This window comes from Schistocerca cancellata, chromosome 5 (assembly GCF_023864275.1).
Source record: "Schistocerca cancellata isolate TAMUIC-IGC-003103 chromosome 5, iqSchCanc2.1, whole genome shotgun sequence".
In the NCBI taxonomy this organism is placed as follows: domain Eukaryota; kingdom Metazoa; phylum Arthropoda; class Insecta; order Orthoptera; family Acrididae; genus Schistocerca; species Schistocerca cancellata.
The window spans coordinates 633,966,156-633,986,158 of record NC_064630.1 but is presented as its reverse complement, the minus strand read 5'-3'; the positions used below and the strand labels follow the sequence as shown (position 1 = coordinate 633,986,158).

The window sequence follows — 20,003 nt, the reverse complement described above, 5'->3', positions numbered from 1 at the left end:
AGCATGCACCACATTTAATGTGCACATTATTTACAGAGAATTGCTCAAAGGATATTTTACATAATTAATGAAGTGATGTGCACTTTTATGCAATTGAATGCAAAATTTCCACTGATTCGCTTCATGGAAAAATGGTAAGACTTAGACATAGCCAAGGCACGACTGTTGTAACCAGTTAACTGGAATCCCATCCACTCGAGTGTAAATAATGCTGCATTCAGATGTCAAGCAGAGTACATCAAAAAGAAGACCAAAAAAAATCTGCATTCATAACTGGCACTTTAACCTTTGCCTCTCAAGCAAGAATATGGTTATTGAGTAAGGTCTCACTGCAGTTACAAGCTATCTTATTATAATTACATTCAAATACTTTCTGCATTTTCTAAATTCAATCTTGTGTTTCACTTAATGGAATCAGTTCAAAATCTTAAGTCATTCCAGTCTTCCTTGATAATTTGCTAGTTAAACTTTTTTTTTTGTCAGTTATTTTCGCAAGTATATTGTGAAACGACAAGCTTAATTTATTGGACAGAGGATGTGGTTAGTGCAGTTATCTGTTCTACACCCTCTGCTGATTAACATTTATACAAGTTGTTTCTCAACGGTATTGGAACACAGCAATATGTTAAATACTTGCATACTTTTGCTATTTATCAATCATTTGCCGATGTTAAAACTTGCTTTAACACACACACACACACACACACACACACACACACACACACACACACACACACACACACAGAGAGAGAGAGAGAGAGAGAGAGAGAGAGAGAGAGAGAGAGAGGGGGGGGGGGGGGGGGGGGTAGGTAGGTTTCAGAATATGAAACACATTCAAGATACATGCAAAAATTTTCTCATCATATCTCATGTTGAATCAGAAGCATCTGCTTTGGAGATCACTCAAGGCATGACAATCTTTGTTTTATAGATAAAATAAATTTCTCTTTCTGAGTAAGGACCGATGCCAATTTTATGTGATAGCCATTAAGGATGGAGCAGTTTGGGCAATGTTTCACACATTTTAGTTAAGTGCTGGGCTGATCCCTAAGTTCCTCCTCAGGAAATATTACACACTAACTTTGGTTGCATTTTTAATTTAGTGTGTTTTATTACAGTAATGACTTATATACCTGGTAAGCCTGCTATAGACTTCACCTACTGAATTCTTCCATATCGTACAATCATATAATTAACAAATACATGTACAGTAGTGACATCTAGTGACAAAAACATTTTGTGGCTACTGTAGAGAATTTTCTTATGAACAGTAGCACTGTTAACAAAATGATTCCTTCAACATTTCAACCTAGTATATACCACATTTAAAATATGTGCAACAATGCCATACTGATTTTGTATTTATCTTTGATGATGACACTATGGCTAAATTATATTAGGACATGTTTTCAGAAAAGGTATGCCTCGTCACACTTAAAACACACATTTTACACATGTATGTCAGTAATATTTTCCATTATGGTCTATGTTATTGTTGTAAAGCCATGTATGGAAGTGAAAAATGGACGATAAATAGTTTGGACAAGAAGAGAATAGAAGCTTTCGAAATGTGGTGCTACAGAAGAATGCTGAAGATTAGATGGGTAGATCACATAACTAATGAGGAAGTATTGAATAGGATTGGGGAGAAGAAAGGTTTTGGCACAACTTGACTAGAAGAAGGGATCGGTTGGTAGGACATGTTCTGAGGCATCAAGGGATCACCAGTTTAGTATTGGAGGGCAGCGTGGAGGGTAAAAATTGTGGAGGGAGACCAAGAGATGAATACACTAAGCAGATTCAGAAGGATGTAGGTTGCAGTAAGTGCTGGGAGATGAAGAAGCCTGCACAGGATAGAGTAGCATGGAGAGCTGCATCAAACCAGTCTCAGGACTGAAGACAACAACAACAACAACAACAACAACGAGTTGATATGATAGAAGAAGAAACAGGGGTCTATTAAGAAGAGATGGTGATCCAGTGTTAGAATCAGAATTTAAGAGAGCTTTGGAGGACTTAAGATCAAATAAGGCAGAAGGGATAGATACCATTCCATAAGAATTTCAAACATCATTGGGAAATGCGGCAACAAACCAACTATTCAAGGTCATGTGTAGGCTGTACGAGTCTGGCGACATACCATCTGACTTTCAGAAAAATATCATCCACACAATTCTGAAGACTGCAATAGCTCACAAGTGCGAGAATTATAGCTCTGCATCCAAGTTTCTGACAAGAATAATATACAGAGGAATGGAAAAGAAAACTGAGGATGTATTAGATGACAATCAGTTTCACTTTAGTAAAGGTAAATGCACCAAAGAGACAATTCTGATGCTATGGTTGATAATGGAAGCAAGACTAAAGAAAAATCAACACACATTCATAGGATCTGTCTACCTGGAAGAGGCGTTCAACAATGTAAAATGGTGCAAAATGTTCGAAATTCTGAGAAAAAGAGATATAAGCTACAGGAAGAGATGGGTAATATAGAATATGTACAACAGCCAAGAATAATACGAGTGGATGATGAAGAAGGAAGTGCTTGGATTAAAAAAGGGAGAGGTGTAGTCTTCTGCTCCTACTGTGTTATCTGTATATTGAAGAAGCAATGATGGAAATAAAAGAAAGATTTAGGAGTGGAATCAAAATTCAAGCTGAAACGATATCAATTATATAATTCACTGATGACTTTGCTATCCTGAGTGGAGGTGAAGAAGAATTATATGATCTGCTGAATGGAATGAACAGTCTAATAAATACAGAATATGGTTCGAGAGTAAATGGAAGAAAGACGGAAGTAGTAAGAAGTAGCAGAAATGGGAACAGCGAGAAACTTAACATTGTGATTGATGGTCGCAAAGTAGATTAAGTTAAGGAGTTCTACTACCTAGGCAGCAAAATAACTAATGACAGATGGAACAATAACATCAAATGCAGACTAGCACTGGAAAGAAAAGGGCATTCCTGGGCAAGAGAAGTCTACTAGAATGAAGCATAGGTCTTCATTTGAGGAAGAAATATCTGAGAATGTACATTTCAAGCATAGCATTATATGACAGTGAAAGGTGGACTGTTGGAAAACCGAACACAAGAGAATCGAAGCATCAGAGATGTGGTGCTACAGACAAATGTTGAAAATTAGGTGGGCTGATAAGGTAAGGAATGAGGAGGTTCTGTGCAGAATCAGAGAGGAATGGAATATTTGGGAAACACTGACAAGGAGAAGGGACAGGATGATAGGACATCTGTCAATACATCAGGGAATGACTTCCACGCTACTAGAGGGAGCTGTGGAGGGCAAAAAATGTAGAGGAAGACAGAGATTGGAATACATCCAGCAAATTGTTGAGGATGACCCTGAGCAGACGACTGATGAGGGAGAAGAGAGAAATATATATATATATATAGTTATAATAGAAGGAAACATTCCACGAAGGAAAAATATATCTAAAAACAAAGATGATGTGACTTACCAAATGAAAGTGCTGGCAGGTCGACAGACACACAAACGAACACAAACATACACACAAAATTCAAGCTTTCGCAACAAACTTTTGCCTTATCAGGAAAGAGGGAAGGAGAGGGAAAGACGAAAGGATGTGGGTTTTAACGGAGAGGGTAAGGAGTCATTCCAGTCCCGGGAGCGGAAAGACTTACCTTAGGGGGAAAAAGGGACGGGTATACACTTGCGCGCGCGCGCACACACACACACACACACACACACACACACACACACACACACACACACACACACACACACACACACACACAAGCAGACATATTTAAAGACAAAGAGTTTGGGCAGAGATGTCAGTCGAGGCAGAAGTGCAGAGGCAAAGATGTTGTTGAATGACAGGTGAGGTATGAGTGGCGGCAACTTGAAATTAGCGGAGATTGAGGCCTGGTGGATAACGGGAAGAGAGGATATATTGAAGAGCAAGTTCCCATCTCCGGAGTTCGGATAGGTTGGTGTTGGTGGGAAGTATCCAGATAACCCGGACAGTGTAACACTGCACCAAGATGTGCTGGCCGTGCACCAAGGCATGTTTAGCCACAGGGTGATCCTCATTACCAACAAACACTGTCTGCCTGTGTCCATTCATGCGAATGGACAGTTTGTTGCTGGTCATTCCCACATAGAATGCATCACAGTGTAGGCAGGTCAGTTGGTAGATCACGTGGGTACTTTCACACGTGGCTCTGCCTTTGATTGTGTACACCTTCTGGGTTACAGGACTGGAGTAGGTGGTGGTGGGAGGGTGCATGGGACAGGTTTTACACCGGGGGCGGTTACAAGGGTAGGAGCCAGAGGGTAGGGAAGGTGGTTTGGGGATTTCATAGGGATGAACTAAGAGGTTACGAAGGTTAGGTGGATGGCGGAAAGACATTCTTGGTGGAGTGGGGAAGATTTCATGAAGGATGGATCTCATTTCAGGGCAGGATTTGAGGAAGTCGTATCCCTGCTGGAGAGCCACATTCAGAATCTGATCCAGTCCCGGAAAGTACCCTGTCACAAGTGGGGCACTTTTGTGGTTCTTCTGTGGGAGGTTCTGGGTTTGAGAGGATGAGGAAGTGGCTCTGGTTATTTGCTTCTGTACCAGGTTGGGAGGGTAGTTGCGGGATGCGAAAGCTGTTGTCAGGTTGTTGGTGTAGTGCTTCAGGGATTCCGGACTGGAGCAGATTCGTTTGCCACGAAGACCTAGGCTGTAGGGAAGGGACCGTTTTATGTGGAATGGGTGGCAGCTGTCGTAATGGAGGTACTGTTGCTTGTTGGTGGGTTTGATGTGGACGGACGTGTGAAGCTGGCCATTGGACAGGTGAAGGTCAACATCAAGGAAAGTGGCATGGGATTTGGAGTAGGACCAGGTGAATCTGATGGAACCAAAGGAGTTGAGGTTGGAGAGGAAATTCTGGAGTTCTTCTTCACTGTGAGTCCAGATCATGAAGATGTCATCAATAAATCTGTACCAAACTTTGGGTTGGCAGGCCTGGGTAACCAAGAAGGCTTCCTCTAAGCGACCCATGAATAGGTTGGCATACGAAGGGGCCATCCTGGTACCCATGGCTGTTCCCTTTAATTGTTGGTATGTCTGGTCTTCAAAAGTGAAGAAGTTGTGGGTCAGGATGAAGCTGGCTAAGGTAATGAGGAAAGAGGTTTTAGGTAGGGTGGCAGGTGATCGGCGTGAAAGGAAGTGCTCCATCGCAGCGAGGCCCTGGACGTGCGGGATATTTGTGTATAAGGAAGTGGCATCAATGGTTACAAGGATGGTTTCTGGGGGTAACGGATTGGGTAAGGCTTCCAGGCGTTTGAGAAAGTGGTTGGTGTCTTTGATGAAGGATGGGAGACTGCATGTAATGGGTTGAAGGTGTTGATCTACGTAGGCAGAGATACGTTCTGTGGGGGCTTGGTAACCAGCTACAATGGGGCGGCCGGGATGACTGGGTTTGTAAATTTTAGGAAGAAGGTAGAAGGTAGGGGTGCGGGGTGTCGGTGGGGTCAGGAGGTTGATGGAGTCAGGTGAAAGGTTTTGTAGGGGGCCTAAGGTTCTGAGGATTCCTTGAAGCTCTGCCTGGACATCAGGAATGGGATTACCTTGGCAAACTTTGTATGTGGTGTTGTCTGAAAGCTGACGCAGTCCCTCAGCCACATACTCCCGACGATCAAGTACCACGGTCGTGGAACCCTTGTCTGCCGGAAGAATGACGATGGACCAGTCAGCCTTCAGATCACGGATAGCCTGGGCTTCAGCAGTGGTGATGTTGGGAGTAGGATTAAGGTTTTTTAAGGAGGATTGAGAGGCAAGGCTGGAAGTCAGAAATTCCTGGAAGGTTTGGAAAGGGTGATTTTGAGGAAGAGGAGGTGGGTCCCACTGTGACGGAGGACGGAACTGTTCCAGGCAGGGTTCTATGTGTGTGTGTGTGTGTGTGTGTGTATATAGAGAGAGAAACATTCCACGTGGGAAAAATATATCTAAAAACAAAGATGATGAGACTTACCAAACAAAAGTGCTGGCAGGTCGATAGACACACAAACAAACACACAAAATTCAAGCTTTCGCAACAAACCGTTGCTTCATCAGGAAAGAGGGAAGGAGAGGGAAAGATGAAAGGATGTGGGTTTTAAGGGAGAGGGTAAGGAGTCATTCCAATCTGGGGAGCGGACATACACACACACACACACACACACACACACACACACACACACACACACACACAAAATATATATATATATATATATATATATATACAGACACAAGCAGACATGTTTAAAGGCAGAGAGTTTGGGCAGGGATGTCAGTTGAGGCGGAAATGCAGAGGCAAAGATGATGTTGAATGACAGGTGAGGTATGAGTGGCGGCAACTTGAAATTAGCGGAGATTGAGGCCTGGTGGATAACGGGAAGAGAGGATATATTGAAGAGCAAGTTCCCATCTCCGGAGTTTGGGTAGGTTGGTGTTAGTGGGAAGTATCCAGATAACCCGGACGGTGTAACACTGTGCCAAGATGTGCTGGCCGTGCACCAAGGCACGTTTAGCCACAGGGTGATCCTCATTACCAACGAACACTGTCTGCCTGTGTCCATTCATGCAAATGGACAGTTTGTTGCTGGTCATTCCCACATAGAAAGCGTCACAGTGTAGGCAGGTCAGTTGGTAAATCAAGTGGGTGCTTTCACACGTGGCTCTGCCTTTGATCGTGTACACCTTCCGGGTTACAGGACTGGAGTAGGTGGTGGTGAGAAGGTGCATGGGACAGGTTTTACACCGGGGGCAGTTACAAGGGTAGGAGCCAGAGGGTAGGGAAGGTGGTTTGGGGATTTCATAGGGATGAACCAAGAGATTACGAAGGTTAGGTGGACGGCAGAAAGACACTCTTGGTGGAGTGGGGAGGATTTCATGAAGAATGGATCTCATTTCGGGGCAGGATTCGAGGAAGTCGTATCCCTGCTGGAGACCCACATTCAGAGTCTGATCCAGTCCCGGGAAATATCCTGTCACAAATGGGGCACTTTTGGGGTTCTTCTGTGAGAGGTTCTGGGTTTGAGGGGACGAGGAAGTGGCTCTGGTTATTTGCTTCTGTACCAGGTCGGGAGGGTAGTTGCGGGTTGCGAAACCTGTTTTCAGGTTGCTGGTGTAATGGAATGTTGTGACCATAGACAGACAGAAATTTATTCTATGCTTTCTGGGTCATTGTTCTATTCGCATCGTAGCTTGTGTTGCAAAGAAACTGTTGAACTACAATAACGTACAGACCAAAGTTCACACGGTTCTTAAGTTAACAAGAAGTAAAAGAAAAAATAAGTTCTGCCAAATCATGAAAACAGCAGACCTCATATGGGATGAATGCTAAGAAATGGAAACCACGGAAAACATGAGCTAGAATTATGACATCAGAAATCTAACAACAGCCCTCCCACACATGCTCCCACCATTCCACGTCCTGTTTGGTTTCTTTCACCCTACTGAAGAAGCAACTATCCAACATACATAATGAACTAATACTCCTAATTACGCAGGGCTATGTCTTCTCAAATACAGTCATAGTGTGAAACACTTTAAATGCAAATTAATTCTATGCAACTTGTGTTACTTGTCATGAAGTATGGGATCAGATGGGAGGTAAGCTATAATCTGCTGACAATGGGTGACACTAGTGTTTGCACTGAAATATATAAATGTAAAGTGTCACCACTAACTGAATGTAAACATATTACACGAGGCACTTTAATATAAATTGAATGGTTCACTATTTTCTTAACAACAGGTGTCATGATTTAAAGTGACATGAGGATTGACTTAAACAACAATAGAAACCTCAGCAAAAGTAAATAAAAAATAGTGCATACTGCACTACAAGTAAGTTTCTCACACAAAACAGTAGCCTCTTAAATTATGATTTATAAGCCAGAATAAATTAAGAAAACAAACAGAAAGAGAATGAAATGTTTCACTTCTCTGTTTCTGAGCAGGATATGTGGACCCAAATAAATTTACTGAAAAGAATATCTAATAAATAAAAATTCACTTGCAAAATACGAACCTCTGTTTTCGCTCAATATGCTGAGCAATGAGATTGCTATAGTAATTCTCCAGTGTCACTTTGGCTTTGGTTGCTTTATCCAGTGTGTGACCGCTGAAGCGGGCAGTATTCTCTGTTGCAGTCATTTCCAGGACTCCTGAAACATTGATGTCACCTCAGTCAACACACTGCAGCTTTAGTGAGCACAAGCTTAACAACTAATTAGTCGTAGGAACAACATTTCATAATTTGTTGCTGAAAAGGAAAGAACTTTCACACAGACAACACAAATGAATAAATTGGTGAACTGCTGCTGATAGAGCCCTAGCCAAAGAGATGTCTGAGAACAGTACAGCCTGAAACACAGTGTTCCCTTCTTACTGTACTTCCAATATATCAAAGTGATTTGTTTTCTTATTTAGGCCAAGCAGTATTCGTTATGATCCAAATACTGCACCATATAGCAATTTTACAAGAGGACACTCCCACTAGAGTGGATAACAAATGCCTGAACAGGATTACCATTGTTATTGTTATTGTTATGCACACATCCACTGAGAAACGAGGAACAAAGTCAGTATGAAGTTGCAGAAACTAACATTTATTAAATTCAAACAATGGAAAATGCAGGATGGAATGTTACAATATTAGAAAAGGAAAGTTGTTACTGACCATATAGCAGAGATGCTGAGTCACGATAGGCAAAACAGAAAGATTCACACAATTACAGCTTTTGGCCACTAAGGCCTTTGTCAGCAACAGACACACATATACACACCCGTGTGTGTGTGGGGGGGGGGGGGGGGTAGTAACTTTCCTTCTCTACTATTGTTTATTAAATTCAGTATTTTTAGGAATCTCATTCTCTTACCACCAACTTAAAATTGCCATACCCAAAAAGAAATACAGAGTGTGGACAAAAATATACAGAAACACCAAAAATGCAACACATTACCGTGTCTAATATCATGTAGAAAAACTGTTGGCATTGGAAACAGCTTCCAATCATCTCGGAATGGAAAACACAGGTCCTGTATGGTTTTCTACTAACTCTTACATTATTACTCCTGGAAAATAGTGTCAAGTTCAGTTAACAATGATGGGGGGACAATAGTGAAAACACACCCTTCACTCCAAAGTGGACCATAAAGGCTCCATAATACTGGTATCCACTGTTGCCCAAAAAACCAGTCCTGCATAGTGCAAGCTGGGTAAACAAGCACCCTGTCAGTTTCGAACACATCACCACAGGGGAACAAACACTGTACCATGGATCGGACATGATCAGCCAAAATGACCACATAATCCATGACAATAATGTGACACTGCAGGGTATCTATGGGGGACCATGGAATACCACAAATGGCTGTCCAAATCACCACCAAACTGCTGCCATATTTCACTCTTGGGATGTAAGACAGCGGGCAACAAGATTGACTTAACCAAATGATTTTCTTCCCTTGATCCATAGTGCAGGCTTTATGGCTTCAGCACGTTTTCCTGTTTCAGGCATCTGCGTAACGATATGCAGCTTTTGAATTACAGCTCACTCTGTAAATTTCAGCTTATGGAGCAGCCTTTGTGTCCCTTTGGTGCTGACAGGGTTCGCAAGTGCAAAACTCAGTTCTGTAGTGGCCTTTACAGCTGTTCTCCCCTCAATCCGTTTTGCCACAGTCCTCTCAATGACGATCCATCACCAACATTCAAGAAACACCTTCATCTGCATTGTGACTTAGTGGATAATATTTTTCTGTTTACCCTGTAGACAGTATAAATCTTCTTACGGCACCTCTTTAAATACCAAATACTTTAACTACCTTAGTTACAGAAACACCCACTATACACACACCATCAACTTACACAAATTCAAAGTCACTTACATCTGACAATGTATTCACAACTACACACAATAAACACTTGCAATGTATTGAGGACACTACACAGGTGCCCTTCATGGTCAAAAATGAAATGGGTCAATCAAAATGCTTCCATTTGATGACGTTGCTGCACCATATAGGCAATGTAGTCAGACTCCAATGCTGGTGTTTAAGCACTGATACGTAGGCAAGAAATTAGTGTGGCATTCGTATTTTTCCAACACACATGCGGTAAATACGAAAATGTCACCAACAGCGAGGTTATTACCAAACGTGCCCAAACAGGACCAAGCACTTTTCTTGGCTTCCAAAGGCCAAACACTTGTAGACATCCATTGTGGAACGAAAAATGTACATGGGGCTATGGGGCAGTGGTGTCATCCATTGTCTCCTCATCCCACGAAGTTCAAGAGCCATCCTCCTGCTAGAAAGGTGATGCCCACCCTGTTCTTTGGTTACTGTGACCCATTACTTATTCATTTTAAGGAACCTGGTTCCTCTATCACTGGGAAATGGTAACCTTGCAATTATCACAGCTTCCATCACTTAAGAAAGGCCTTGGAGGGTCGATTCCTGTTGGACAAGGATGTCCAGCAGGCAGTTCGGACTACTTCATACAGTAGGACAAGGTGTTTTACCATACAGTTATCTTCAATCTGGTACATCTGTGGAAAGATTGCCTGAATGATCATGGCAATTTTGTTTCATTTAATACCAATTTTTTACTGTTAGGTTTGCAAATGGAAACGTTTTGATCACCCCATCATACAACAGAGCAACCTGCAGGCTTGGATAGCATCTGCATTTATTTACATGCATGCATTTCTTGCAGCGTTTCCATATTTTTGTCCAATGCCTGCATGTGCTAAGTGTGATGTTAAAACTAGGAGAATTAATCGGTCAGGACAAAAAGCACTTTGAGACATAGTATCCAGGCACAGTAATGAACAGCGTGTGTTCTTCTGAAACCACATTTTCTGATGATTGATTATCATCTCGGGTAACTACAGCGACATTCATAATTTTGCCTGTGTCTGTATATCAGAGACCACGTTAATTATACCCAAATAGTTCAACCATGTATTTCTCCCTGGTATTTTTTATTTAATTTTGGAATACTTGTATCCGGCAGAACTAAGAATATCAGGAGGCAACTGAAGTTTTAGTTTGGTTCCTAAATTGTGAACGACAAAGCAGACTACTGTAACTTTGGCAACTGAAGTAAGTGAAAAATTTCTTAAGTTCTTGATCAAATGTGTATATTTCTTATGCAGGTTATTCGTGTAGGACATGTCACAACGTGCAGTGGTATAGTGGGTTAGATAAACGTGTGTATGTCAGCCACAAGAGTGGTGTAGTCCTCTCAAATATTTCAGCAAAAGTGGTATAAACCGGCCAACTATATCCCTGCAATCAAGAAAAATGGACTTATTTTTGTAATTTAGTAGTTCAACGGAAATATTAAAGCAGCTGATATCGCCAGTGTGCTTTGACCCGTTAAATTTCCGTAGAATCTGAGCCATACGTAGCTTACAGTTATTCTGACTACTTCACACACAACGGCGTTACCAATTCTCAAACAAACAATCTTTCAACCTAATCCAAACTTCAGGCTATGCTATAGATAAATTTGTTGCCAACACAAGTATATTCCAAAGAGTAATGTCTAAGCGAAACAGAACAGTTAATGTTCTGTTCCATCTATTTGCCCATGTCGTGTCACTTAATCTCTCTACATCAGGGCCAATGCCGACGTCCTGTATCAATCCACTCTAATTCAACGGATTTGATCGGCTCAGACAATTGCTGGGTCGATCTCGTAACAACACTCGCCGGTAATTGCTTCTTTTTATCACAGACGCACAGGTACCACAAGCGCAAACGAAGTTGACTATCGGCGCGTCAGCCGGTGGGAGCGACCGTAAAGACATTTCCCCATTTATAGCCGCTTCCATCAGCCACCGCGCCGAATGTCAACTTAGTTTGCGCGTCTATTACATACTTGGTCAGTTAAGCGAGCACAAATCCTAAGTTTACATGGGTCACAAACATCTGGTGACCAGCGTGACGTGGAAGGCTGAGTGCCTAAAGCCTCGGTTACACTATAGAGAATGGAATCGAACACAGGCTAAGGAGCATCAGCAAATGGTTCACAAGCGTTCACTACAATTCGCTTGTATCTGCGAGCAAAAGTTTACAACGGAGAGAACAAGACAGAACGGACTTAGCTGGCCAACACTACGAACCCCTATTTTTTGCGGTATAATTGATACACCAATTTCGTATTATTCAAAGCCATTTATAGCCACGGTGCGAAACTGTGACATTCACATATGATTATTTTGTATCGCGAGATTTCTGTTTTAGACAAGGCAAGGAAAATGGAGTAGGAACAGGAAACAAGATACTGTATGAATTTTAACGCAGGTCTGAAAAGTAAAATCGCAGCTTCAGCCTTCAGCATTGTTGCAAAACCTTGCACGTATGGCGGCTGGCGCTTTACAGTGGCTTTTCACTGCAATTTAGGGGGAAATTTAAAAGAAGGGCACGAACTAAAGAAACGTCAGCATTTACATTCTGGTTCTTAGCAACAGTATATAATTATATTAGTAACTGTCACGCATTTCGAAACCTGCTATCTCGTAGACCATTCCCGATATCTGCAGTGAAACACTCAAGGATTTTACTGAAGCACGTTAAGGAAGATAATGTCACTGTATAATTAATGTAATGTGAAATACTCATAAGAACTGACACACAGACTGCTTGATGAAATCTGCTATACAGGGTGTTACAACAAGGTACGGCCAAACTTTCAGGAAACATTCCTCACACACAAATAAAGAAAAGATGTTATGTGGACATGTGTCCGGAAACGCTTAATTTCCATGTTAGAGCTCATTTTAGTTTCGTCAGTATGTACTGTACTTCCTCGATTCAACGCCATGATTTCATACGGGATACTCTACCTGTGCTGCTAGAACATGTGCCTTTACAAGTACGACACAACATGTGGTTCATGCACGATGGAGCTCCTGCACATTTCAGTCGAAGTGTTCGTACGCTTCTCAACAACAGATTCGGTGACCGAAGGATTGGTGGAGGCGGACCAATTCCATGGCCTCCACCCTCTCCTGACCTCAACCCTCTTGTCTTTCATTTATGGGGGCATTTGAAAGCTCTCGTCTACGCAACCCCGGTACCGAATGTAGAGACTCTTCGTGCTCGTATTGTGGACGGCTGTGATACAATACGCCATTCTCCAGCGCTGCATCAGCGATTCCATGGGACGGAGGATGAATGCATGTATCCTCGCTAACGGAGGACATTTTGAACATTTCCTGTAACAAAGTGTTTGAAGCCACGCTGGTACGTTCTGTTGCTGTGTGTTTCCATTCCATGATTAATGTGATTCGAAGAGAAGTAATAAAATGAGCTCTAACATGGAAAGTAAGCGTTTCCGGACATGTCCACATAACATATTTTCGTTCTTTGTGTGTGAGGAATGTTTCCTGAAAGTTTGGCCGTACCTTTTTGTAACACCCTGTATAGCTTTGTAAAGTGTGATCGATGGAAAAGCTATTTCTAGTTATTCGGTTATTACATCAAAAGCTCCTAAATTTCGTGATGAAATTAATGCTAACTTGAACGTAAGCCTAGAGAATGATCAGGTCTACCGGGTATTTTTACTTTTACATTAATCAACATATTCGTATCATTTACTTTCAAGGAACTTAATTATGCTGTGCCGTTTTCATAATAAAATACAACAGCTTGCGCCTCTTTCCTCCGGATCCGCTTAATGGACGAAAGTAATGAACGTCCCCACTCGGGATCTCTGTGTATCTCTCTAATACCACAAGCACCTACGATATCCATATTCTTCTTCTACCAACATTGCATTCTCTCCCGAACATTCCTTTCTTCACGCAACTCGCGTTCAGCAACGGATGTAGTTTGCCAGCAAAACAAACAGCAAACGAATGTGCTCTGTGCTCCGAGCGGCGAAGCGGAGAAGGTGCGAACTTCCTTTGAAGCCGGCTCTGAACAGGGAACACAATAAATGTCAAGCGAGGCCTCAATCGGGTCCAACGCCTACATCACGAAAACAACTCCCAACGTCGTTACTTTTTGTAACCTCGTCATAATATGAACGATACATCCACTGTGGTTCACACCTTCAGTGACTTACAGCTCTGCGACACCGAACTGTTTATGAAGATTAGAAAAAACAGCTACTCGTGCAATACAAATTAAGCAAACAGTATGAGAAAGTGTTCTTTGCCTTTTGAAGCAAAGATGCACTAGTGTCTTCAGCATAATTTCCAACAGTTCACTGGAAGATCGCAGTAACCGACACTATGAGCCGCGATCCTCTGGATGTAATGCAACAGGGGAGAACGGCATCTGCTGCAAAACAGTGCACGACGTCAGTGGAAGACGCCCATGAGGGAGAAAGTAAGCCTGTCCAGTAAAGAAAATCCAGTTTGCAACCCCCGTATAAGACGACTACTGACCTGCATCGTTACACCTGCACAGGTACCATAATTACGTACCATACGGTACCACCCAATTATGTCTGTCTTCAGAAAACGACATGGCCGCCAGAGCAAAAAAACCCACAGATGCGTCGTCATAGAAAACACATGGCATACTATATTGTTCAGAATATAGTAACTTTTATGGATATGATCAGCAACCATTATAATTCGATGGGCGGTTTTCGTTCTAATCAATGTGGCACACGTCTGAGAACATCGTTACAGGTATCAGAAGGCAAAAAACACACGCATCCTCTCATTCTGATGTATATGAAGACGTCACTATTCATTATGGATACGGTGTGGTGTCCTGTCAGGTGGGTTTCACAAAACAATTCGGCCCATCCTGTATTGCTACAATGAACTTGACGATGCAGATCAAAAAGCAACAATGGGCGAATTGTCGAACGGCGCTATAACGGCCTGTTTGTGGAGCACCATGTTCGAAAGATCTATTTGAATATCACCACAAATGAAAATAGCCTTATAAACGAAATACATACAACTGAAAACCAGACTGGCTCCAGTATATGACGGAAATGTGAGGCCCCAATTAAAAATTATAAAAAGTAGTGCGTCGTGACTGGATGTATTTAAAGAGGTTCTGTGAATTCGTGCGGTAAGCAAGGTTCAAGTGAACACATTGCGCTTCTCTAGGCATCTTTCTACTGGAGGAAGTATACCATCACCACTCTTTTACATTGGGGACTTCGAACCACTGAGCAAGTGGCATTTTCCCACAATAACAGATCACTGTCAGGGGTGGAAGAAGGGATAAATGGCAGGAGAGAATTCTTGTACCGACCGGAGACTGAACTTTTGTCCTTTGAGTTACACATCAAGCTGAAGTTTTCCGAGTCCTAATGCGCTTGACTCTAATTACTCGTGGTGTGGACTCAAGAACATCCTGAACAGACCTGTTCAAAGAACTTTGGACACTATTGATTACCAATGTCTTTATTCCTTAACTAATCTACAATAAGATTTAACGTCACTTCCTTTGATCTAGAAAGGTGACCATTATTCAGGAATACACATTTCCAGTAACTTGACAAGAGTCATAAAAAGTTTGACTGCTAAGTTTAGTTCAAAAAGATCGTGAAGTGCTTGGCTGGCCACCCAAAATGCAAAATCCTGAAGAAAGCATCAAAATCAAGTGACATCTGCAGCATGCGTTTGCGGCTACGAGAGAAACGATTAGCATTTCAGCACAGGCGCACATCATGGGCGCCAGTAGCGCCATCTGCAAGCGCTGTATAAATCCGAACAGACGGCCTTGTGGACGTACTGGAATTGTTCTTTCGTGCGGGTGTTTAGCGTTTCAGAGAAATTGGTGATCACGTCGGACGGAACCAAGCAGCCTGTGATGCGGATCCGTAACCGCAGGACGACGAACCGACGGGACCGATTGCACCGACCTCGTACTATACGTGGTGACAGGTTTATTGGGCGCATAGCAGTGATGGATGGCTCTGCCACATCACGAATTATATCACAACAAATTCGGTCTGTTGCGCAACAAGCATGTCCGCACATATCACTCGACGTTGTCTGCAGCAGAGTGGACTGTCCGCCAGGCGCCAATTGTTGCGTTTACCATTCAATCAACACCACATGTGTTTGCACCGGCAATAATGCGGTGGACGACGGACATTGACAATCGAATGGAACGACTGTTTTTATCACTTTGCGGTGACACTGAAAATATTTGTGGTCCGAAGATCGACCTGAGGTGACTTAAAGGCGTACAGCTGTTCATTTGGTAAGCACCAATTATAACCAAGTTCTTATCGGACTGAAGACTTCTTTAGAAATCATCTTCTGAGATCCGAATGAACAATACTGGATAGAACAGGCAAGCACTAAATGGGAGTTTATTGACAGTGCTAGTAATTATACTTATATGGATATGGTGTGTTCTTTCGGACATGTCCGAAAGGACACCATATCCATATACGTATATCATTCTGGCAATACCGGCCATGACCTCCTCCTCCTGTGCAGATGCACTCATATTCCCTGAGCTCTTGCGGGACTTGGTAAGAACGTCTTCCACGAGTAATGAGTGTGTTGGGGGGAGGGACACTACGAATGTAGTGTGTGGACATACAAGGTGAGAATGTGGGTCTCGCGGGAGGTGTGCGTGAGATAGTCCCTGCAGTCGCGCTATCCTCTGTGCCCTCCGTGGCTTAGATGGATAGAGCGTCTGCCATGTAAGCAGGATATCCCGGGTTCGAGTCCCGATCGGGGTACGCATTTTCACCTGTCCCCGTTGATGTATATCAACACCCGTCAACAGCTGAAGGTATTAATATAATTCTGATTTCGTGCTAGTAATTGTCCCCAGATATATATCTACGTTAATTGTACGTGTGCTGTTTTCCCACGCAGCAGTACCATATTCAGCACGTGGATACACAACAAACTGCAGCACTGAGTTTCCTCGCCAGTCGTTTCCAGTTATTTTGTTAAGTAAATTTATTGTTGAGCCAAGCTTTTTCGACAGGTTCGTAAACTCCACGAATGAGCACCACACCTAGATATTCTTACTGCGCGCTTCTGCATGATGGAGACAGAACGCGGCAGCTGCCTCTGGAGCAGCTACGTAAACACAGGGTGAGCGAGTCCTACCAATCAGCCGCTGGTGCACCAGTACGGAGACAGGGCCTGTTTATGCTTCAGGCTCTTTGCTCGCACATCGCCGTCATCGCCGCATCGCTGTAACGTCCGATCTGCACCAAGCGAGGGCTGCAAGTTGGTTTGTGTTTGTAGCGGGTCACTCCCAGTCCTGCCGTTGTTAAGTTGACTTGCTTGTTACGCGGTTTCTCGGGTACCGTATGCAGCCACTAGTGTTAATCATGTCTTGGAAACAATTTGAGGAGTGAGAACTATGAGTGACGATTTCACTTCGGCCGCATCTGAGCAGAAAGCTATCTGGGACCATAGGCAAGTGATAATCAGTACTGCATTATACTGGATAACGTAAGCATTTTTCTTTTGTCATGTCGCTGTTTCGCCTTCCTTCCAGGATGAAAGTGTACATGTGGCAGAGATATTAGACGAAGCAGATACAGGCAAAACGTGGCAGAATACTTTCTCAAAATGAGTACCAATCGCTCTTCCACAGAAACTGTATTAATCCCAACAATACCAGAAGGAGAGAGAGAGAGAGAGAGAGAGAGAGAGAGAGAGAGAGAGAGAGAGAGAGAGAGTGTGTGTGTGTGTGTGTGTGTGTGTGTGTGTGTTGTACCTTGTGCCCACCTTTAGAAAATACTGTAATCTGGTCAGTAACACTATCTTAAAATTTTGAAAACAATGTTTATTATTTCTATTAATTCTTCTACCTGATTCCCTAAATGTTTTCAATTTTTCACGTAAACCAGAAATTTTGACCAGAGGTTGAAAATACCTTACAACTGTAGCGGTATTTTCAACCTTTAGTACAATGCTCAGTTGTGGATGTTCCTCCGACAGGATTGTCTGTTGCAAAAATGCGAGTCTCAATGGTAGATGGCACTTTCCCCTCCCGTAGGGTAGTACAAGTTACTGAAAATGCGGTGATGTTGCTACGAGTGTGCTGAAAGATATTATCATGTCCTGGATCCTACTAGTGCATCAATACTTCTTTAAAAAGTACATCGCTAATTTAAGTTAACAACAATAAACGAATTAGGTTTTAGTTTGTGTGGTTAATGCGCGTTACGAAACATGCGTTGATATTGCTTGCGTTAGCAATGTTGGGCAGAATCTTCCAGTGCTCAAATATTTTTGATTTGACAGTATTTAAAATGTACTGGATAGTTTTACGGGATGGTGCTAACTGTCTAAAAATAAAAAAAAGCGACGTGAATTTGTTAACTTACTATACAACTAGCAAGAAACCAATCGTGTCAAAGTTCTGCATTCGAAGGGCTGCTCTTATTACCCCAGCCAATGATCTCATTTTTCTCCCGATCTTATCACTGTTACTGTTGTAAGAAGATGCAGAGACCATCGTTTCCGCTTCACGTAATTCTTGAAGTCATCCACTGAACCAGCTATGTGAACAGGTGCAGGGTAAATGCCATGTGCCAGCAGCGAGGCTGTAGCGTAAACATACCCTATGGGTGTGTATTGGGCAACTCACTGGGTCCAAGGACGAGGGCCGGTGCGGACGGCGGGGCGCACCTGTGAGTGAGTCAGCAGCAGTGCCCGCCCACGCAGGCGCGAGGCCAGCAGAAGCCTCGGGCGCTGCCAGCCGGAGGCTTCTCAGCCGCTGCTACCACAAGCGCCTTCACCAAGTCCCCAAGGACGGTGACCACATTACAACACTTCCTGAAGACACCATTGCGCGCGGTCCAGCAGATACGAGGTGTGTGAGAAAAGTACTGCGATTTTTTTATCTACCAATTTTTTTTCCGAACAACAATATTGTTCCCTTCGAAGTAGCTCCATTCAGCAGCTGTACATAGACGGAGTCGTCGTCCGCCGTCTTGATAGCAGCGCTTAAAGACTTTAACTGGTAGAGACTTTATGATGTCGGCCACATTCTTTTGAATGCTCTCGAGAGTTCCAAAATGATGCCCTATTAAGATATTTTTCAATTTCGGGAAAAGAAAAGAGTCACGTAGACCCAGACCAGGTGAATAGGGGCTGTAGAATATTAGGCACGTCGTTTGAAGTCGAAAATTCCGTGATGCAAGTGGCCGTGTGATTTGTGGCGTTGATGATGCAGCATCCACTTAAGATGATGGAGAGTGTCTACAACTGCCAAGTCTAAACTGTGAGCAGTGCAGTGCACATAACGAGCTTTTGGTTGTCTATCCAAAACTAACTTTTTTAGCTCTTTGAACTTAACCTCTCATATTCGAGGCACCACCTATACTGTCTCCCTAAATAAAGAGATTCCAGGTTCGAGTCCTGTCACGGTCGCCACTTTGTAATATAATACAATAATGGAATAGATGATAATAAAATGTTAAAATGCGTGGCTTTTTAAAATGTATTGAATTAATGAGATTAATTTTTCGGCATGAATGACAAGCACAATAAGGTGAGCTATGCCTGGAAATAAGTTCGTATTAGTTCATATTATTTTGCAGGGCGAAGTAGTTTCTTTCCCCGCTGTAGATTTGTGCTTACCATTCTTTATAATGCTACGTTTGGTCGCCGTGTTCACCTTTGAAGTCTTGATCGTGTTCCCATTAAGCTTATCGGATCTTCGTAATTTTCCAAAGTACACAGGTGGGCTTCAGTTCTTGTAATTACTGTACCATTTGAAGTAACAACTCACACGACCTTTCTGTTAATAAAACAATACTGTATTTTTCTAAACGGTGCACATATGAAATACATACTCCTCACTTGTTCATAGTTACCCCAAAATGGCGGTCTACAATTACTCGCTAAAAATGGCGTGCTTCTCACTCGTTCACTAGCTGAGCGCGAATCCTTCCTTCCTCCTTCTGGTACCAGAAAAAATCCTCTTTTTTAACAACTGAAAGTCAAAAAAATACATGACGGTAGGCGTAGGCTCTATGATGGGCTACCGCTTCATCTTCTCTCTTTGCCTTTAAAGAAGACG

At 42.7% G+C, this 20,003-nt stretch overlaps 1 protein-coding gene across 3 annotated transcripts in view; it reads right to left on the bottom strand.

Moving 5' to 3' along the window:
• The window catches only part of LOC126187383 (serine/threonine-protein kinase tricornered), a 645,736-nt gene that overhangs the window by 29,550 nt on the left and 596,183 nt on the right, over nucleotides 1-20,003 (bottom strand). For all 3 annotated transcript variants that reach the window (XM_049928434.1, XM_049928433.1, XM_049928432.1), the window contains one exon: nucleotides 8,044-8,179. In XM_049928434.1, the coding sequence (XP_049784391.1) occupies nucleotides 8,044-8,179 (136 nt within the window). The remainder of the gene's footprint in view (nucleotides 1-8,043; nucleotides 8,180-20,003) is intronic.